General features: G+C 44.0%; 4 protein-coding genes across 4 annotated transcripts; 2 read left to right on the top strand and 2 right to left on the bottom strand.

Moving 5' to 3' along the window:
• Positions 1 to 1136: 1136 nt before the first annotated feature.
• Positions 1137 to 3095, bottom strand: LOC119651221 (pyrroline-5-carboxylate reductase-like). Its single transcript, XM_038054677.1, has 6 exons — positions 2954 to 3095; positions 2195 to 2429; positions 1972 to 2130; positions 1403 to 1771; positions 1283 to 1344; positions 1137 to 1216 (listed from the first exon to the last, which is right to left on the bottom strand). Exons 2-6 carry the CDS (start codon positions 2375 to 2377, stop codon positions 1147 to 1149), a joined length of 843 nt encoding a protein of 280 aa, XP_037910605.1. The 5' UTR covers positions 2378 to 2429; positions 2954 to 3095; the 3' UTR covers positions 1137 to 1146.
• Positions 3096 to 11426: 8331 nt separating this feature from the next.
• Positions 11427 to 11909, top strand: LOC119652027. Its single transcript, XM_038055962.1, has one exon. The coding sequence runs from the start codon at positions 11427 to 11429 to the stop codon at positions 11907 to 11909; it is 483 nt and encodes a 160-aa protein (XP_037911890.1).
• Positions 11910 to 12341: 432 nt separating this feature from the next.
• Positions 12342 to 13872, top strand: LOC119651426 (glutamic acid-rich protein-like). The gene is made up of 2 exons (XM_038055023.1): positions 12342 to 12732; positions 12835 to 13872. The coding sequence occupies exons 1-2, from the start codon at positions 12585 to 12587 to the stop codon at positions 13722 to 13724; spliced, it is 1038 nt and encodes a 345-aa protein (XP_037910951.1). The 5' UTR covers positions 12342 to 12584; the 3' UTR covers positions 13725 to 13872.
• Positions 13817 to 15437, bottom strand: LOC119651427 (BTB/POZ domain-containing protein KCTD9). The gene is made up of 2 exons (XM_038055024.1): positions 14475 to 15437; positions 13817 to 14408 (listed from the first exon to the last, which is right to left on the bottom strand). Exons 1-2 carry the CDS (start codon positions 15051 to 15053, stop codon positions 13962 to 13964), a joined length of 1026 nt encoding a protein of 341 aa, XP_037910952.1. The 5' UTR covers positions 15054 to 15437; the 3' UTR covers positions 13817 to 13961.
• Positions 15438 to 21204: the final 5767 nt, after the last annotated feature.

The following is a 21204-nucleotide window of genomic DNA, read 5'->3' as shown; positions in this document are numbered from 1 at the left end:
CCCTATTCAGACATCCCGGTTTTGAACCGAGGTTTACCAATCCGGCATCGCTAAAAGCTGTCTGGCATCCTGGCCTACGCCATCGCTCCATCTCTGGCAAGGTTGCCCAGACGGCCATGGTATCGCTCATAAATTCTTCGGAGAATTATTTTCTCGAACGCGGCCAAGATTTCGCAATTTTTCTTCCTAAGAACCCAAGGAAAGAACAGTTTTTGTAAGCTGAAATAGGCTCTCTTGGCTGCCAACAACCGTGCGCGGATTTGATCGTCGTACCTGTTAACGCTTGTGATTTTCGACCCTAGATAGGATAAATTATCAACGGTCTCAAAGTTGTAGTCTGCTATCTTTATTGTTTTCGTTTGACCAGTGCAATTTGATGTTGCGGGCTGGTTTTTGGTGCTGACGATCTGGATGAAGGCAGTGTGTGCATCTCGCTCTTTTCATTATGTCAATATCATCAGCATAGGTCAGTAGTTGGGTAGACTTAAAGAGGATGGTGCCTCTCGCATTTACCTCAGCATCATGGATCATTTTCCAGGGCCAGGTTAAAAGGGATGCACGAAGCGGCATCTCTTTGCCTTAGATCGTTGTTGATGTCGCACATTGGTCAGAGTCAGCCTAATCAGTCTTATCAATTTCGTCGGGATATCGTGTTAGAGCACTTTAAATATCACTTAATAATAAAAAGAAACTAGTGAAGTGCTATAAGGTGTTTTTCCAATAAAAAAAAAACGGAAAATAACGTTCTGAGTCTAGGGAGGTTATGGAGAGAAGAAACCGAACCGGCCTCATGCCAGACCGCCAGATGTGTCGGCAGTAGTTCATTGATTCGGATCACAACCACTTGAAGAACATTATCATAATGCTCTTCAAGTGGTTGTGAAGATAGTGATCGGAATCAATATTGCTGAGTCCATAATAAGGGATAGCTGGGAATCTTTGTCTGTTAATGCTCAGAATGGAACGAATCTTCCATAAGTGTTCTTCATTTAAATGGTGGCAGTTGACGAAAAAACTAATGTACTCGGAGCTGATTCGCACTGGGAAGAGAGAAAGAGAGAAGAGAGAAATTGATCTATTTTGTACGTTATCTATACAAGGTTAGAGGGAAAAGTGAATGAAAGAAAAACCCCGACTAGATTTCTTTTAACTATATTTATTTCCTAATTCAATGCTTTTCTTTGCAGCTGCTTCGACCGCGTTTATCAATGTTGCCCTGGGAATTTAAAAACATTATTAATTGCATTAAAGTTTTAGGAAGGCAAATATATCGGCTGATTACCTTAATTGACCCTTCTCGAGTTCATGTACGCCACAAATTGTAGATCCGCCTGGCGAACAAACCTACGAAACCAAATTTACAATATAACTTCTTTGATTCAATTTTTATCTATAAACCCACCTCATCTCTTAAAACTGCTGGATGTTTTCCTGTTACAAGAACAGTCTTTGCAGCTCCTAACACAGCTTGGGAAGCAAATTGTAATGCCATCTGCCTAGGAACGCCCTGCTTCACACCACCGTCAGCCAATGCTTCAATAATTGTGAAAACGAAAGCAGGACCACAGCCTTGGACCGCAGTTATGCTGTCGATCATGTTTTCCGGAACTTGCTGTGCAAGCCCAAGAGCATTCAACATCAAGTGGACTTTTTCAAGATCCTGCTGTGTGACGTACGACCCAGGAGAGTAGATAGAACAGCCTTCGCCAACTTGCATTGGAGTGTTTGGCATTGTCCGTATCATTTTCAAACCTTTTATGAAATCAAAATGCTACAAGTAAACATGAGAAATCATCGCTAAAATACGTTTCTGGCTGCAAAATACTAGGTGAGATAAATGAAGCCGCTTTCGCGACTCTATGATTTCCGCTTAGAAACTCGACGAAGCGATATGTGTTCCGTGGGTTTATATGTATATTTTCCCACATTTTCTGAATACGACATTAGAGAACTGTTTGCAAAGAAACTTACCTTCTCGAGAGCAGGCAATTTGACGCCAACCAGAACGGAAACAAATAATTTATCCTTATCCCTGGGAGTTGGGGCGTAGGTTGTTTTCAGTTGCAAGCAACACGGCTCTAGAATGTGTGGCTTAACGCAGATGAAAATAATATCTGATTTCTCCAGAAGCTAAGACAGAATATGTTAAAATATATAACGTGGCTATTTTTGGATATTATCATCTGATATTTACTTCTGCATTGTCATCTGTGATATTCGCTCCCAAAGTTTTCCATCGCTCCAGGTTGTACAGATGCGGACCGGAAGCCATGACTTGGCCCGCCTTAACAATGCCGCGATTGACAAGGCCCGACCCGATTGCGAAGGCCATGTTTCCACCTCCAATGAAACCTATCTTTTCATCCAGCTTTGCCATGTTGTTTGTTGTGATATCAACTGGATTACGACCGCGACTGTAAGCAAATCAGCTGGAACGAAAAACATGTCTATGAGAAACGTGTACCTCTTTGGGGAGTAGCAAATGTGATTGTGGCAAGTACGACCTTGATAAGAGGGTGAAGAGGCTACTGATGATAAGAGAGTCAAGTGGGTTTCTTAGTTCGATATCTGATAAAATCTACTAGAAATTTGCCTATGAGAAAATGGGATATTTTGAGAATACGCGTAAGAAAAAATGTGAGCCTTGCGGCACTAAGTAAAATAGATAATATGCTGTGTCGGCTTGAAATCTAAGATGAATCTCAAGTGATTTACCAGCATTGTAATCAGCTCAAGTTTACCGATAAACTATCATCACTCATTTTCCATGAATGAGGTTTATCTTTGCAGAAGATAATAGAAAGTTTATTCTCTGTCTAGAAAATTTATGGCCCAATTAGTGTCAAACAGCAAATAACTTGAAGACAGCTCGACGCCGGCTGTGATAGCCTCGTCCGAACGAATCTCTTATCGACGATGAATGCTGAAATACTTTTTTGGAATATGCTCTTACCGTTTACTGAGAAACAACAATTACACAACACCTCCAACCTCCACTTGGCACTCTCCAGGCAATTATGAAATGAATTGACAACTTAAATCTATGGAACGAAAAATCGATGTCATATAAGGGAGAGCATCATCTGTTCGAGGGAGCGTTCAGAAAACAAATGATGTTTGTAAACATAAATGATGCTGTTGGCTGCAGGAAGTACGTGTCCCGACAGTGGCCAAATTCGTTACACTGGACGTGAGGAATACGTTTCACCATCTCATGTAACGAAAGTAATACCAAAAACTGCAAAAGGTCTACTACTCAGAAACCACCTGACTGAAAAATCTGAAAAATAAATTATGTTTGTTTGAATGCGTTAGAACCCAGGCTCTAGATGAGACACCGTCTTTGCCGCAAAACAGGTTAACGACGAGTGCCTATAATACTATCTCCCTCAGGATACTTTCCAATTCATTGCATTTAGTGCCTGCAACGCAGCCATGCAAAAAAGAAAGTACGATAACTCTCACCTTGGGACAAACTGGAAATCACACTACGGTCGGCTCGTGCGTGGGACTTACGCCCAAATCAAACCATAAGCGGACGAGGAAGGCTCGGCAGAAGAAAACATCAGCCACTAAGGAGGTTTAACGCCGTACGCGAGAATGGAGCCAAACGGCCTGGACACCCTGAACTATGGAAGGCTCCAAGCCGGCGGCAGGGGCACCACGGAAGACGTGGCTGCGTCACCAGGTACCGTAATGTCTAGAGAAAAAATGTAGAGATTATACATACATATATAGGAAGTACGTGTATGTTTTTGTGTTTGAGGTGGGGGAGAGGCTAAGCTTCTGATTACTCACACCCTAGTGGCCCATTGTACTCGATTTCCCCGTCTAACAGAATATCCCGGATTCGTTTATGTATCACAGGATTTCCTTTAGTGGATATGTGTGTTGTGGCTGGAGTACATCACAACCAAAAATCTGATGTCTGAAGTGTTCATAGGGGGGACACTCACATAGAATAAGTTTCGTGGATCCTGCTTCCTCATTATAGGATGGTCATCTTAGAAAATTCCTATTCTAAATATATCCTAGTGAATTATGGCCAATCAGAATGCCCCCTACTCCTACTTTTCGAAAGTATGTTTGTTTAGTTCTGGCAGGAAAAGTTTAGTGTATTTAGTCGCATTAAGGCTCTGCCACCTGTCATTATGGAAAGCTTGTTACCAGTTTTTGATAGCAGCATTGGCCAATGATATTGACAGCCTAGTTGCTGGTTCCGGTCAAGGTATGGGGAGAAATTAAATCCTCTTTTGTTAAAGCATCCGAGATTTCATTTCCCTCTACACCATAATGACCGGGTACCCAGAGTAATTCCACTGTATTGAATCTGGAAATAGAGCTCAACCAGTTTCTACATTCTTGAACAAAGGACTGTTCAACGCTTTCAATGCAACTTGATTATCGCTACACATTGCGATGCGCCTGCCGTTCAACCGTTCGTCAATTATCCAGGTTGCTACTCTTGGGATCGCATACACTTCACCCAGAAAGACCGCTACATATCGTCCCAAGGGAAAGGTAGAGATCGTCTTCTGTTCCAGAATCCTGTTCTGTTTTTAAGCCATCGATATAGAAGACCTCTGAATATCCCGCCACGCATTCCTCTGGTACTTCCCAGTTTTCTCTACTTTTCAAGATAACTTTACATATATCTGACTGACAGTTTCGCCCAGGGCGGAGACAACTCATAAGATGAATATAAAATAGATTTCACTTGGATATGATTCGCATCAAGAAGGCTACACACAGGAGATTCAACTCCCAGTAAATTCTTTGAAATACTATGGAGGCGGAACAGTCTTGTACACGTTCAACCGCAGCGAGAGTTGCGCAACCAAAATTCCGTGCATAAGGGCTGGTGTTAGTGCCGTGTATGTGATGCAGTGCATTGGTGTACGCTCACGTGGTTCCAAGCATAACCACAGACATTGTACAGCTGTTTATGGCTTCGCTCATTCCAGCACAAACCAAAGGCAGAGCTTCTTTAAAGATTCATTTCGGATTAATGGTAATGGATTTAATGGAATCACTGAACAAATGATGCTTCAAAATTCCTCTATGAGAAGCTTGGTGGAAACAAACACCGGCAACATTATTGGCAATAAATTCATGTTTGCTCTCTTAGGAAGTGAGGAGGAAATAGATGCAGAATCAGAAAGCAATTTAAGAACTGGATTTAGTTCTCCCAATAACACTTATAATGCTCAGTGCCCCGTTTCCCCATAGATCAAATCGGAATAGTCTATGTGCTGCTTTCATTGCAGTGCTCCAAATGAACAAATCCAAGGGCTGCAAATTGAATAAGCATTTACAGCTGCGCCGGTTGTCGGCCTCATAACACCTAAGACTATATACAGGAGGAGCAACTCCAGCCGCGAAGGGCACAAAATCGCATTGTGGACCATTTGGTTAGGGACGAGGTAGGTAAGTGGCCTGAGACCCATGCGATTAATGTATTAGTGTGCCGGTGTGTCAATGTGGTCTATATGGTTTTCTTGTGTGTATTTCCTCATTTTATGCCCTACGAATTGGGGTTTAAGAATAAACTCCAAGTCGTCCCTGTTCCTCGTAAGAGGCGACTTAAAGGGTTGGAAATTTGTGGACTGAAAACCTGCAAATTTGGAAACTTTATTGCTATCGAAACGTCAACAACGCTTCGGATAGGGACCAACCTCACGACTACGACCTTTGGCTATCGAAAACGGACTATGATTGGTTTCGGGAATCTGCGCACGCTTCTCGACAATGGTAGCGAGGGTCCTCAGAATACTCGCTTTCTCCAACTTGAGCGGGAATTCCAGCGATATAAACTGGACATTCTGCAGCTAGGCGAAGTACGATAGATGAGCCTCTAGAAAGTAATCCTCTTCCTCTTGCTACAATAATGGCAATGTGCTTTTGTGCTCACTTTGCAAAGCTGTTTCCTCTATCTTTGAAACCAAAGAGTGAAGAGCAGACCCACAGGACTTTTCACGCTGGTATGAAGTTGGTTTTTATTTAGTGGGTACGAGCTTAGCGTCTTCTCAAGAATGTGATACTCAACCAGTCTCTGTAGACATTTCAGCGATGTTAAGCTGATTTGTCTGAAGTTCCTTGAATTTGAATAGTCATCTTTTCCAGGCTTAAGTATGAAGACTAACTTAACCTACTGCCAAGACGAAGGCACGTAGCCCAGAGCAAGGCATCTACGAAAAATATTTTTTAGAAGTCACCCCAAGTCCTCTATACCCTCCTTCATCATCGCTCGGTAGATGCCATCCGTGCTAGGTGCTTTGAAGTGTTCAAAGGATAGTATACCAGCTCTCGCTTTTTCATTGGTAACAACCGCTTCCGCAGTATCCAAATTTCCTCTGCAACACCTTCGTGTTGTGAAGATTTGCAGAAACCGCTAAATTTTTCCCTCCCACTTCTGAGTCCTGTTCTCCCGGGTAGTGTACTTTCAAGAGAGTCTGTATAGACTGAACTCTGTAGTTCGTGGAAGTACCATTCGGTTTTCTAAGAGATTCCAACTTGGCCGACTCATCCCTCTCATCTTTGCAGTTTTCGGTTCCACCATGAAACCATTTTACCGTTTTGGCCTCAGGAAATAGAACAAGCCTCTTCAAGGCATTCAAAAAGTGTGCGGTTCAGAGATCTTCTATCGCGAAAGGAGTCCTTAGTTGCCTAGGGACCTTCACCTTGTTGCCAAAAAGTTGATTGAACTTTATCCAATCCATTTTCCTAGGATTCCGTCTTTACAGACTGTTCGTCTTTTCTGGCTGACCGCGCCATAGACCCGCGTGCAGGTTTTCCACTGAAGTGGAGAGCCTGTCTTCCACAAATTTCTTCGTGGGGGACATGAATTTGTTGAGGTCTCCAAAATCCGTACCTCAGCCATGACCTGATTTTTCAAAGGTGGATTCGAAGTCTGTGATTTCTTACAACTTGGAGAGTTACAATCCACGGAAGTGATCGACCCCGCTCGTGCATGGTAGTTTCAAAAGATTTGCAGACCAATTTGGTTAACGACTTATATGATGACGACACCGCATCGGCTAAACTAACCATAAGAAGCCTACAGGGAGATATAGAGATACTAGGGGTGCTCTGCATATTTCACCTATGACGCAGAAGAAGTTCCCAGTGGAAAATTCATCAGAGCTATCCAATATGCCAAAAGTAAAGGCATTTCAACGCTCACCACATATGCTGGGGAAGTTCCAACAACAATGCAAGAGAATCGAGACTACTGAAGTATCTAGTAGGAACCGATCTGCAGATCCCTAGTTTGGGTAATGAATCCACTTTCTTTAACATCCGGGGGTTTTGGGTCCAGTTGGATGCCTTCAGGGGTATTCAGGTGGCTGAGGAATCTCACCTGCGATTGCAAGAATTTACATTTCTCAGGTGCTCTAAATGCTCGGAATCAGAGAAAGACGCGACCAGAACATCATTCAAATATACGAAACGGAAGCGGGGGTTTCGCAGCACAGAGTGGAGGAATCTTTAATAGGTTGCGTTGCCCAATCCAAAAGTCACCCTAGTGAGCTGGAAGAGTCAGAAAGGTGTGGATATTGCTGTTTTTGGATTGTCTTCGGGAACTACAGGGTTTTGACGGTATGCCTTCACTAAGTCCAAGGTCGAGAAAATACGGCAGTTTGCGATAGAGGGCGGAAAATCGTGGATGAGTGGGATAGGTTATCGCTCTAAAATCATTTGAGGTTCTATAGTCGCCACAAGGTCTCCGTTCGTCATTGGGTTTAGGGACCATGCGAAGTAGCGAAGATCAACAACTGTCTGAAGGTCTGCAAATACCCTGCTAAAGAAATTCTTCGAACTCTTTCCGGGCAACTGCGACCTTTTGTAGTGGTAATGGACGCACCTTAGGGAAACATGGGGAACCAGTAGTGTTGATGTGGTCTTAAAAATCATGCTTAGAGAGACTACCCTTATCGATTTTGCGGACGCTCATGACCTTTTACTTATGAATACATGGTTTGTCAAACGATTGTCTCATCTTCTTACCTTTTATAGTTGGAACAGTAAAACGCAAATCGACTATATTCGACGACATATTACCACCGTCACTGATTGCGAAGCCGTTCCCTATGAGACCATCGCACCTCAACATCGGCCGTTGATTGCCGTCCTACGAATTAAGCCCAGATAAAACAGCGTGAGGAATGCACTGGCCCGCCGTGCATTAAATGGTGGCAGCTTTCGTGAGAAGAAAGAAGAAATGAACTTACTTAGGCGATTACCAACCGTTACGAATGTGGAAGAATCGTGGAACCAAATGAAAGACACAACCCACAAAGTGGCCTCTGCTACCCTTGGGGTCATTAAGCCAGATAAGTGGTACATCAACCGAGGTACTTGGCTCTGGAATGACGATGTTGAAATGAAGGTCCGTGAAAGGAAACGCCTCTACCACAAGTTTCTCAATGATAAAGCTCTGGCCAATTGGCAAATTTATAAGAATGTCAACCGGGAAGCAAAGAAAACGATCGCTGTCACCCGAGTGGCCCATTACAAAAATCTTTACAATAAACTGGACAGTCGAGATGGCGAGAGAGATCTGTATCGGTTTGCCAAAAACCGAAAGAAACGCACATAGGATATCGAACACTTCTGTTGCGTTAATGGCAAGAACGGTGCTTTGCTTACCAACCGTCGAGCCGCAACGGATAGATGGCGAGAATACTTCAAGCAGATTTCAACTTAAGAATTTGCACATCCTCCACTTCCATAATCATTGCCGACATTTGGAGCAGTTCTACCTCCCAGCCCAACTAGGTAACCCTGTCGGCCAAACCAAAACCAAGTGGTCGAGGAGAACCTCCATAGTGGTGGCACCGGGAGACGCTGTACTCACTTTGGCTTGCCGGCCGGGATGCAGTAGGCGAATGCTCCAAATGCCTAATCAGGGCGAGCAAACCCGAGTCTGCACGGAGACTCATCTGAAGTGGCAATTTGGTCACGAAACCTTACCAGGAGTATACTGGTACTATGGGAACCGGGATAGCCCCTGGACTCTCATACTTCCAGTGAACTCCTGTTGTATGTGAGTACAGCTCGGTTGTTTGCAGTTAGCCCCCTAGTGGGAGTTTCATGGGGGTTGTGGTGATGCTTAAGCAAGAAGAGACCTTCGGGCCTCGGCGTGGTGTTGCGTTTCAACAAGGCTGCCGTACCCCTTAGTTCGGTAGAGATTTAGGTAGGTCTTGCATCCACCAGTATGAATGCTAACCCATGCACTTGGTATAGACTGGTACCGTTGTTGCTTGCCAAGCGGGGCTCTGATTGTGGTCACAAAATCGATTCTGGTCCTAAGAAGACCGTGGAATTAAGTCTTCCAGACAGGTGCTCACGTAAAACCCTCAAGGACTTAACTATCAGCGCAACTGAAGTCGAAGAGGCAATAAAACGAATGACATCCGGGAAAGCCATAGGACCTGACGACATCGCATCTGAGCTCTAGAAAGCGAAGAGCTGAGACCCAACACTTTGGCTCAGTGAATTCTTTAATCGGGTTATTCAGGAAGGTAGAACACTGGCACGAAATTACCACAGTTCTAACATCCAAATTACCGTTCGATCCGGTTACTATCCCATACAATGAAGATTTTTGAACGCATTCTTGACAATCGTATTCGCGAAATTTTTGAACACCGTGAGAAGCATCGCCCTCTTTACATTGTATTTCTGAATCTAGAGCGCGTTTGGTATGCTCTACGACAACACGTAGTGCCAGAAGAGCTCGTCCGCTGGGTTCAACTGCTCTACCACGACCGGTAAAGAAAAGCTCGAAGTGTGGCGGGTGTATTAAAACCGTTTCCTGTTTTTACTGGTGTTCATCAAGGTAGCGCCCTCTCACCACTCCTCTTTGTTCTTGTTATGGACACCGCCACACGGGACATCCAATGTGCAGCGCTCTATACACTACTTTATGCAGAAGATGTTTTCCTAGCATCTAATAGCAAAAATGATCTCGAGCAACTTGTCCAAAAATGGAATGATCGCCTCATGCAACACGGTCTTAGTTTAAATCTGAATAAAACTGGACTTTTGACGACTGATCCCCATGAAACAGGCACAATCACTTTCAGTGGCAGTAACCTGCTCAGAATTGAGCGATTTAAATACCTCGGGTCAATGTTACCAGCCAATGGAGAGCTGCACTATGAAATTGCTTCACGTATTAGCATAACCTGGATGAAGTGGCAATGTCGTCCGTCCTGTCGCTCTCTATGGTTTTGAGTGTTGACCGACTATAAAAGACAATGAACGGCGTCTTGCGGTAATGGAGGCGAAGATGTTGAGTTTTGATCACATCTAAAATGAGCTTATTCACGATGGACATGGAGTTGCACCGATTGTGGAAAAACTGCGGGAGGGGCGTCTTCGATGGTATGGTCACGTAATTCGCGTGTTGGTATGAACATCGAAGTCGACGGTAAACGATCAAAAGGCCGTCCGAAACAACGGTGGCTTGATACGCTGGATGGAGATTTAAAAGCCTCGAGATTGCATCCAGGTCAGGCATTTGATAGGATCAAATGGCGAGGCCGATTACGACGAGCCGACTCTACTTGTGAACGGGACAAAGGTTGAAGAAAAGGAATGGATTGATAGCAAGGTGCTACACCCAAACTCACATTCAATGAACTCATAGTAAACAAAATAGTGAATTCAAGCTTATAATGATGAGTATGCACACGAACAGGTATAAAAAATAATGCATTGCATGAAAAATTGGTTGTAAGTGGGACATCGAACTATTGAACTTATTATTGTGTTTTACCTAGGTAGATAAGAAATTTACCGTGCAATCTAAAGACACCTTTGATTTGAAAGCTAGTAGTGATTTTTCATTCATTGGCACTTTGCCAGTTTTGATTTTTAGAGTAGTCAGAATCAAACAATATGTATGTCATGCCTAACGACAGACGACCTCTTAACTGAAAATTACCCATATGCATTGCATTTATATCTTATATATAAAATTCTAATGTCACAATGTTAGTTACCATACTCTTCCGAAACGGCTTGACCGATTCTTTTGAAATTTCAACTGCATATTCAGTAGGTCTGAGAATCGACTACTATCTATTTTTCATACCCCTAAGTGATAAGAGTTGTCCACCCTTAAAATTTTTTTTTAAATTTTTGGACAAAATTTTCTATTTTTATTTTTCTATAATGTGGCATTAAAAAATACATACAACCCTAAATTTTTACCCTTCTATCACTAACCCCTATTTTTTAGTAATTTAATCATTTTTCATCCGCTCGATAACTGATAAATTATCGCCTTTTTTGTAAATGTTTTTCACTATTTCGAATTTCCCTGTTAAAATTTCCCTGAGCTTACATTTTTTATTTATAAAAATAAATATTTGCTTCTGTATGTATGTTTTATTGATAAAGTACAGCTGAAAGTAAATATGCGCGTTCAAATGCTTCAAGATCCATCCACTGAAACATTCTCAAAACAGCTCTTAGGTATCGGTGATGGAAAAGTTGCTATAGATGAAACTGGATGCGTAAAATTACCGATTTCTGCACAATCGTTGATTCACAAGATACTCTCATTATACATAAATCATGAGTGGCTTGCTGAAAGAGCAATTTTAGTGGCAAAAAATATAGACGTTGACAATTTAAATCTGAAGATACAGCAGTTGTTGCCAGGGAACTTGGTATCATACAAATCTATTGATACAGTTTGCGATGCCAGCGAAGCTGTAAATTTTCCCACAGAGTTTTTTAACTCAATGGATTTTCCAGGCATGCCACCGCATAATTCACAATTAAAGGTTGGGTCGCCGATTACCTTGCTTCGTAATTTGAACCCGCCACGGCTGTGTACCGGTACGCGATTAGTCATTCAAAAATTAATGAAAAACGTCATCGAAGCCAGCATTTGAAATGGCATTTTTATTCCCTCATCGTTCACAGCGCTCCATGCCTATTTCACGCATATACTACATCCTTACACACTTACAATAAGTTACTTATTTTTCGTCTACACTAGAAATTACCTAGAAATAATTTATATGGCAAAACAATGTTTGCCGGGTTGGCTAGTGTTAAATAAATTTAACAAGATATTTACGGTTTATACTTAAGCAACTATTAAAAAATAGATCAAATGGATTATATTAATAAATTGTAGAAGCTTCTAACGTCGTGCTGTGGTGAGATCTGTAAGTTGTCGACTTGTGGTGAGTATGTTGAATTCAACAATTTTGGGTAAATTCCCTGTCTTAGCCGGGGAAAATTTATTACTTACAATAGCAAACGACCGTTATCTGTCACCGGCGTCTTGTCATCTTCCTGATAGTTAATATGCTCCATACATCCTTGCAATTGTGCACATTCGGGGTCACTGCAGTCGCATATGGCAGGACCAAAAGACTGTCGGACAGACATACCACAGCCACAGACAGACGTCAGACGTCAGACGCAGACCGCAGTAATACACAAAATATCAAAGGCCGGGCTAAGTGGATATTTTAGTGGTTAGAGAGCGATATTTTTTTCTGTTGAAGAGCTATCTGGAACTACTTTGTGACAGCAAAGTCTTCGGATAATAGGCTGCAATGACCTCTCCAACTGTAGATAACAAATTACTGATCCAGTGCGTCAAAGCACATGATGTACTGTACAACGCCGATCATCCGAAGTATTCGAATGGCCGCTACAAGGAGGACGTTTGGGAGAAGGTTGCGTTCATGCTGGGAGTCCCAAGTGAGTATGGTTGGGAGTCACCAACGAGAGGAAAGCAGAAATTTTCTTTTATTCTGTTGCCGCAATTTTTAGAGTTAGGAATTACCATCTCTTTCTTTTCAGTATATCTGTGCAAGCGATCTTGGTACAATTTGCGTGATTCCTACCGACGAGCTTTGCGGAAACGACGCGATGCCCTCAATGAAGGTCTTCCATGCCGAAAGTGGCGATACGAGGACGAAATGGAGTTTATGGCCATGCATGTGACCCTTCGCGATGTCAACGATCGCGCGGATGCAGACGAGACCCTGGGAGACGACGGAGAGATCCCCGAAAAGAAACCTCACATTGGAGGTGACTCCCAAGACCCTCTATTCATTCCTAAAGTGAAAAGTGAAAAGCTGCGAAAGACCCCAAATCCATCGAGGAAAAGACCTTACGAAGACAATGCTCCCATCACGGACCACATCGATGGATTTCTGATAGGAATCGGAGCCACCTTGAGGAATTTCTCGCGACATTACCAGAATTTGGCCAAATCGAAAATATTCGATTTGGTGTCTGAAATGGAACTGCAGCAAATTATGGAGTTCAAGAAACAAAGTGAGAAGGGAGAAGCGGATTCGCAGAACGACTCTGGCAAACAAGACCGGAACCACGAAGAAGACGAGAGAGAGTATGGGGAAATAGCAGCTCCGGCAATCGTCCTAGACGATGACAAGGAAGATGCAAATCAGACAGGAGCTTCGGAAGAGAACAATGAAAGCGCTAATCATACGATTGCCCTGGACGAGGACAAGGACGATGCAAATCACACAAATCCCCTGGACGGGGACAAGGATGATGCAAATCACACGATTTCACTAGATGACGACAAGGATGATGCGAATCAGACGATTTCCCTGGACGATTCAAACCGGAGTGAATCTACGGAAGAAGCGCCCTTTCTCCACGAAACACAGAGCAATAATGGTCACGAAGTTGACCCTTTGAGCTTCGGATTTTCATTTTAACCTTAATTAGATTCTAGTTTTAATCGAGGAGTATTACGGTCGTTGTAAAAGCGTGTGAAATGTAGCTGTAAAGTAAGCGCAGACTCACAAAATAAGCGCAAAATCATTTATTGGTGCAAATCTTAATAAATTAAAGTAATATACACTCCGTCAGAGTTTAAAGCTAGTTTAGAATACTTCTAGAGATTATAAAGCGAATATAAGTAGATCACAATGGGCGTGAGTTCCGTTTTCGACTCAACGGACAGTTTGCGACATGTGCAGAGGCGTCACCATCAATTCAAGCTCTGCGTCCTTCAAATTCGCTCCGCGCAGATTTGCTTCCTGCAGATCACTCCCTGACAAATTGCACCGTTCCAAGTCGGCCCCGGCTAGGACAGCCGAGCGGAGCACGCAGTTCTTCATGTTGGCGTTTTTCAAATTAGCCACACGCAAGTTCACGCCTGCCATGTTGCTGCCCTCCAGACACGCTCCTTTCAAATTCACTCCCTCGAAATTGGTACGAACGCCGGTCGGATCCTCGAAGTTGCAACTCTTCAAGTTGGCACCTTCCAAATTGGCGCAAAGCCCGCGAACCGAGACTAGCTGGGCGTTTTCTAAGTTGGCGTAGGACAGATCTGTTCGCTCCAGGCAGCAATAAGACAAGTTCGCATGGGACAGATTGCATCGCTGTAGGCAGGCATACTGAAAAAAAAACAATCGCATGCGATTAATAGTGGATTGAACCCGGTACTAGGTTATTATGGTTACCTTGAAGTTTATATTTCTAAAGTCAAGCTTGCGTAAATCTGCTCCAGCCAGGTTGACACCCTGAAACCGAATCTCGGACAAGTACGAAGTCTGAATCAGCGCCTGGATCACTTCTCGACGGGTCAATGGCACATTGTCCGAGTGGACATTGCACGCTCGCAGCTGCGCCTCAAGCTGTGGGATGAGGCTCTCAATGCCGAAGAACTTGGCCTCTTCCAGAATACCTTCCACGTTTAAGTGCGCATCGTAGATCAGTTGGCCGTTGCGCAGATAATTGATTATCGGCTCAAAGTACTGCGAGCTCCGGTCGATTAAGTACGCTCCATTCTCGTCCGTATCGCTGGGGTTCATCGCTCCATCCAGTGAGAACATTCGCGCCAGCATGCTGTCCGGTTCCTTGTTGACGAGGGTGCTCCGTGTTGTTACGAAGACCTTTCCTCCAACATTGAGCTTAATCCACTTCGCATTGGAACTCGCACTAGGCGGCGATGCCGACACCGTTTTGGGCACTATAAAGGGCGACTGTTTTGCGACAATCTCCTGGCTGGAATGCGGTGTTTGTTGACTCCCTGATGCCATTATTGCGTCGCTTTTCACTTCAAGGGCACAACACCACGCGGTCTCTTCTTTAAGAATTTCAATGGGAATACGAGGCTGGGGATGGCTCTGCACCTATCGATGGACTGCTGGCCCGTGCGAGAAAGATTCGCGGATGAATGGCAACAAGCACTCCATCAGAGACAAAACAAACCTCGACGAAACCAGTCGCCAGCACTTTTGTTTATCTCGTCACAGGCAGTGGTTCTGAACGATGACCATGATCATATCATACCAATACTGACATTTGAACAAGGCAACGGCAGGGAAGATGATTCACGCGTGAGGGAAGGGGAGCAAAGTTCTTAGTCCGTACGTGCGTGGGCGGGGCCTGGCTTGACATGCGACCGGTTGGATATCCGATGCGAAAGAACTATTCACAGCTGTGATAACAGTTTCAAAGGTGAGCATTCACAATCGGAGGAATGGGTTTAAGTATCGGGAAACTGCCTGCTTTTCAAATTGCACAATCGTATTTTTCTCGAAAAAGTGATACTTTTCCAAACGACGAAATATAATCGCATTGTGGCTCATATATTGAAAGCGAAAAGCTTCTTTAACCGGATTATCATATTCATATTTACATATGAATTTTCAGGTAACAAGGAAAAAGTGGATACAAAACAGCAATCGGACAAATCTTAAACTTGATTTTCAAAATCCTTAATTTTTAAGGTTTCGTGTAAAACAAAGACTTTCTGAAGTCAATTTACCATCTGTCTGTCTGTCACACATACTTTCGCCGAAAGCAACTAAGTCAATTCAAAGGATATTTGGTGGATATATGGGAACCACGAAAAGGCGGAAGTAAACATTCTTTCTTGAAATGTCGCCGTGTGGGGTATCAAATGAAAGGTCTCAATGAGTGGCTTCACAAGCAGATCTTATTTTACACATCCTTTGAAAAACTGGGAAGTGAAGAGTGAAAAAATACACATTTAAAGTAAGGCAGGGCTCATGTCTGTATCCGAATGTTAAAATAATTGGTTATTTCATAGGCAGAAGACGTGGAACTTCATCAGATTTTATACGGTTAAATACCATGGCGAAGTATTCCCTCCAACTCTTAAGTTGCTCTTCGTCGTCAGTAGGGATTCTACTGTTGACTTCGCTTACACGATCCTCGAAAGACTTGCACCGCTAAGTCCCTTCGTTATGCGGTACACGGTAGTAAAATTGTTATTAATTGTGGCAGCTCCTATCTCCCTGACTAGTGCACTAGCAAGTGCCCCTTTTCACCGCCCAAGCTACATTGCACTTCTCGAGATTCTTTGGGGTACCGGAGCTCAAGCCCCCATTCAGTTACTTACGCTTCTTGATTCGCCCCTTTCGGGACGTGGCCAACTACTTCACTTGCGCCGGAGGGAAGTGCTGATGGTGATCCAGTGTACAAGCTGTTTCTCGTCGGTAAGGAAGGTAGTTCTCCCATGTGTGTATGCTGCTTCGGGATCGGAGTTGCAGACGCGATAGGTAAGTGACCATCAAGTGATGATCGCGCTTCACGCCGATGACAACTCCTCTCTTGTATCGTATATGTAGAAGTCAACTCCCAAATCTATCGTTGATTAATATTTGTTAATATTTGGTCATTTTGATCAGATGTCCGTTAACGGTCAGGTGAAACCAAACTAACCTTATGGCGCGATCTTTGCTCGAACAATGTATTGCCGTTAATAAAGACGCAGCTGCAGCTGCCGAAAACGGTAAATCTTTCACAATTGTCATTAAAAGACCGTATTCCTCCTTCGCATGTCCGAGAAAGGTGTTATCAGAGCGTTGAGAAATATGCATACTTACATGTTAATGAAGTTTGTGGGTAGTAGGCTAGCATAGAAAAAAATTTGTTTGATAAAATTTGATTTTATTATTCAATATGTGTGTACAACGTTTATAGCGGTACAATTTTTCGATACCAGCCTCAGAACAGGCCTCAGTATCGGCGATTACCTTTGGCCAGATCTGGAGAATACGGTGGATGCTGAAGCAATTCGAAGCCTAATTCATGAAATTTTGCCATCATTTTCAGTGATTTGTGACACGGTTCATTGTCTCGATGAAACATCATTTTCTTTCTCTACAACTGGGGTTTTCCGCGATTTCCCTCCTAAAGATAGTCAATGAATATTATACCATTAGCAATCCAAAATACCGATGCCATAGTTTTGCCAGTCGTGGCTGTTGCTGCTGCTTTAGAGTCGGTCCACTCAGATAACGATCGTTTTGATCCCGCTGTCAAATAATGGAGCCATGTTTCGTCCATTGTTACATATCGACGTATAAATTCGGCGTTTTTATAGAGGAAGGGCTTCAAACACTGTTCAGAATCGCTAACTCCATGTTATTTTTGGTCGATTGTTAGTGCGCGCGGCGTCCACTTTGAACATAGCTTTCGCATACTCAAACATTCATGCACGATATGGCCACCATGTTCCTTTGATCAACTTCACTTTATGGCCATCCAAAATTATTTTGTAGACTTTTTGATGTTTTCGTCTATCCCAGTCTCCTTGGGACGTCCATTGGGTGCAGCGTCCTCGGTGCTCATTTCACCTCGGTTAAACTTAGCAAACCACTTCACAAGGGTTGATTTTCTTGGTGGTATTTGTATCGTGATTTGACGTCAGATACCAGTCGATTCAGCTGTGAGTGAGTACCTGGGTCAAATCAAGAAAATGTATCCAATGTCGTTGAAAACAAAATTAACGCGTTGAGTTCTAAGCCTCGGAGAAATGCTAGAGCGTTCACCTCAGTCGCCGTGGCAGGATTTTCCCTGGTCCTATTGTGAAATGGGCAAGGGTTCTTGATGCATGGACGGCGTCAGGAAGTGAGTAAGTTAGTCCAAGCAAAACTAATACGTGTTTGCACGCTCAATATTGGCACCCTCTCTGGAAGATGGAATGGAGGAACTCGCATCGATCTCTGATCCGGTTTTGTTAAAAGCGAGCCAAATCCTCCTCGATTTTACACAGGTGGTGAGCCTTCGTCGTCTAAGGCCTCCGACTGGTAAGTAGTGCGAGTAGATTCCGCCTTGGAAAGTCGCCAAGAGCAGAGCCCGTTGGGCCAATCCGTCAATCCGCTCGTTTCCCCTCTATGCTCCTATGACCGGGAACCCAGAGGAGCGTGCGCGTTTCTGCACTGCCCCACCAGCCTGGAGGATATCGTCGGTGAATACAAGACCTTAATGGCCGCTTGGCTGTCGGTCATAATGGCTATTTTACGCTTCATGCTGTCATGATCCAGCCATCGACAGACTTCCAGTATCGTCAGTACTTCCGCCTGAAATACACTGGCGAAACCAGGGAGACCATACTACTCAGATATACACAACGCGTATGCGTATTCGAGAAAACCCCGCACTGACTACACAGACCATCTTCGATCCATCGGTCTCCACCGGTCTTCCACTCTGCCCTGGTTGGAAAGTCTACAGTAAAGTTTCTGGTAAAGTTCAACTTGCGTGTAGTATAGTCCGTGGGGAATGCCCAGATTTACCGAGGTGCTTCGTCTAGGATGTTACTAAAGCTGTAGGGCGAATTCGCGTTTTTGGCGGCACAACGTATTTAATGTGTGCATGCTACAACGTATTTAATGTGGAGGTCTAAGGGGAGAAATGCAGGAGTACATTGAGAGTATCTGTCAGGCAGGAATGCAGAGCCTCAGTAGCATCTGTACACGCGGTTTTTTAAATCCTATTGAGCTTCGTTCTATTGCACTTTTTGCTCAAAGCCTGCCAATACATAATAGAGCCGTACGTTAGGGTTGGGTCGCACCACAGCGGTGTACATCCAGAGAACCATCCTCGGCCGGAAACCCCATTTCCTTGCAAAGGTTTTCTTGCAGGCATAGAAGGCTATACAGGCCTTCTTAGCCCTCAGTTCTATGTTCAATCTCCCATTTAGTTTTCGATCCAGAATTACACCCATTGGTGGAAAGAACCAATCTTTATTCATTCAGCGGTGGTAGGTGGAATTCAAGTACCCTTGCCTTGAGGGTGAATAGCATCATTTCCGTTTTGGGTGGGTTTATGCCGAGCCTGCCTCTTACGGCCCACAGGAACACTTTGCGCAACGCTTCTTCCATGGTATTCAATCTAATGAACGGACACATCCCTGACAGTAATGTCGTCGGCATACGCCGTTACATTCACCCCTCTGCTGTCCAATATTCGCGAAATTTCATAGAGTACCGGAGAGATGGTGGGGGGGGGGGGGCGTGCCTCTCTTCACAGCTCTGGTCAAGTGGTTGCCTCCCAGATCCGACTCGATTATGCTGGTCTTTAGTATGAATATAATCCAATGGGTAAGATACTCCTTCAATCCAATACTGGTCAAGGCTTTCTTGATAGCGTTGTTGAATGATCCATCTATATCCAAGAAGGCAGTTGGGGTATACTGCTTGTATTGCAGTGACCGCTCAACCGTGTCAATTAACTCGTGGAGAGCGGTTTCCATGGATTTACCTTTGAGGTAGACATGCTGGGACTTAGAGAAAGACGTTCTCTCCATAATCGCCCTTAATTAGATGTCCAGGACGCGCTCTAGGGTCTTCAACACGAAAGAAGTGAGAATGATTGGTCAAAAGTCATTCGCGGACTCATGGCCGCGCCTGCCCGTTTTCGGTATGAAAACCACTCGTGCGCGTCTCCAAAACTGTGGTACGTATCCTAAAGAGATACAGCTCCGTAAATCTCAACAAGCCACGGCACAAACCTTTCGTACAGCTTCTGTAGCATGACTGGCATGCTCCAATTTAATCACCTGAAATTCAGGTCCGGACACAGAAAAGCGTGCAGACTCTTGCACGCGACAATACATGCTCTACGTCTGTCCTCTTGCGCTGTGAAATAAATTATAATATTTGCTTCGGAGCCACTTGGTGGTTCGGTCGCCTCCGACCCAAGGCTCTTGTATTAGTGCGATGTATTCCTCTAGGAGGAAGACAAGCAGATTAGCCGAGGCGTACTTCGAGTGCTGTAAACTTATTTGCGTTATCCTCAGCATGATCTCGTCAGTCCATGTCGGACCGTCGATTCTTATCTCCTCCAACAGCTCGTTGACGGCGTCGATTGGATCCAGGTCGTTGTCCGGTTTGACAGAGCGGAACACTTTTACCATTGCGCTCCTGAATCCGAACCGCAGTGGATTCCAGGCTGGAAACCACTAGTCCATCTGCCGCCACGTTTCGAGAGGTTCCTGCGGTTGGTTTCAGCACAGCGGTGCTACGGCTGGCACCAATGGTGCTGCTCTCGACGGCTAATGTCTTCTGATTGGATGCCAGCAGCTCTTCTTTTGTCGTTGGTTTGTTTGTTTCTCTGATAATTGAGTCCATGTTTTGGTCCCACGAGTAGTCCGGGGAGAATGTCCACTCTGGTTAGCCCCGCCACTAGAGTAAGGGTCTTATTTGAAACTGAAGGTGCTCAAACTATTCAGAGTTCACATACTAAAAACCGAGCTGTTGCTTCGGCTCGTCAATTGGATGAGCCTACTCTCAGCCCGGCCCTACGCACTCTTGACCCGTCCGAAGACGGTTTTCAGCGAGAAGAGATTGTGCTCGGACTTGTCGAATTATGCAACTTTAACTGAAGCATAAACTTAGCGCCTGATACCTCATATATTCCCTGAATCGCCTGGCCTCAAACTATAAGTAAAACTTCTCTTCCCCTGCTCCAATTGGCTTCAGGGATTTCTTTGAGGAAATTCTCCTGCTAAAACATTTGTTCATTTCTTTTTATATTTCTTTAGTGTTGACCTGTTCAGCTGTAACCTGCAAATTCAATTCTTCAAGCCTCAATGAATACTCAGCACATTAATATCGTTATGAATTATTAGTCACACTTAACACTTTTTTCTTAAGTGTTTTCGGGAGTGTGATTCCGGACTGGTTCGGTCTCTTCTACAAATGGAATAGAGAATATTTTGCGATTACTTAACATATGACGTCATATTCGATTTGTTATTTTAATTGTGTAATCCGATGTTTTTTAATGCGATGAGTAATGAATCGTCTTACTAATACTAGTTACAGACCTTAATCTAGTGTCGGGGAAACAATTGATTCGGTCTGTTTTCACGAGATTTCCAGCAGGGGCGCTGTCGATTGAAGCTCCTGCCCATTCACAATGGATAAAGTTGGG

This window comes from Hermetia illucens, chromosome 3 (assembly GCF_905115235.1).
Source record: "Hermetia illucens chromosome 3, iHerIll2.2.curated.20191125, whole genome shotgun sequence".
NCBI lineage: Eukaryota > Metazoa > Arthropoda > Insecta > Diptera > Stratiomyidae > Hermetia > Hermetia illucens.
This window is presented reverse-complemented; position numbering and strand designations above follow the sequence as displayed.

Excerpts from the sequence above, each read along its gene's own strand:
- LOC119651221 (XM_038054677.1), bottom strand. The coding sequence starts at position 2,377 with ATGGCAAAGCTGGATGAAAAGATAGGTTTCATTGGAGGTGGAAACATG. Across the intron at positions 1,772-1,971 it reads AATTGCCTGCTCTCGAGAAG|CATTTTGATTTCATAAAAGG; the intron begins GTAAGTTTCTTT and ends GTTTACTTGTAG. Across the intron at positions 1,217-1,282 it reads CTCGAGAAGGGTCAATTAAG|GGCAACATTGATAAACGCGG; the intron begins GTAATCAGCCGA and ends TTAAATTCCCAG.
- LOC119651426 (XM_038055023.1), top strand. The coding sequence starts at position 12,585 with ATGACCTCTCCAACTGTAGATAACAAATTACTGATCCAGTGCGTCAAA. Across the intron at positions 12,733-12,834 it reads GTTCATGCTGGGAGTCCCAA|TATATCTGTGCAAGCGATCT; the intron begins GTGAGTATGGTT and ends CTTTCTTTTCAG.
- LOC119652027 (XM_038055962.1), top strand. The coding sequence starts at position 11,427 with ATGCGCGTTCAAATGCTTCAAGATCCATCCACTGAAACATTCTCAAAA.
- LOC119651427 (XM_038055024.1), bottom strand. The coding sequence starts at position 15,053 with ATGGCATCAGGGAGTCAACAAACACCGCATTCCAGCCAGGAGATTGTC. Across the intron at positions 14,409-14,474 it reads TTAGAAATATAAACTTCAAG|TATGCCTGCCTACAGCGATG; the intron begins GTAACCATAATA and ends TTTTTTTTTCAG.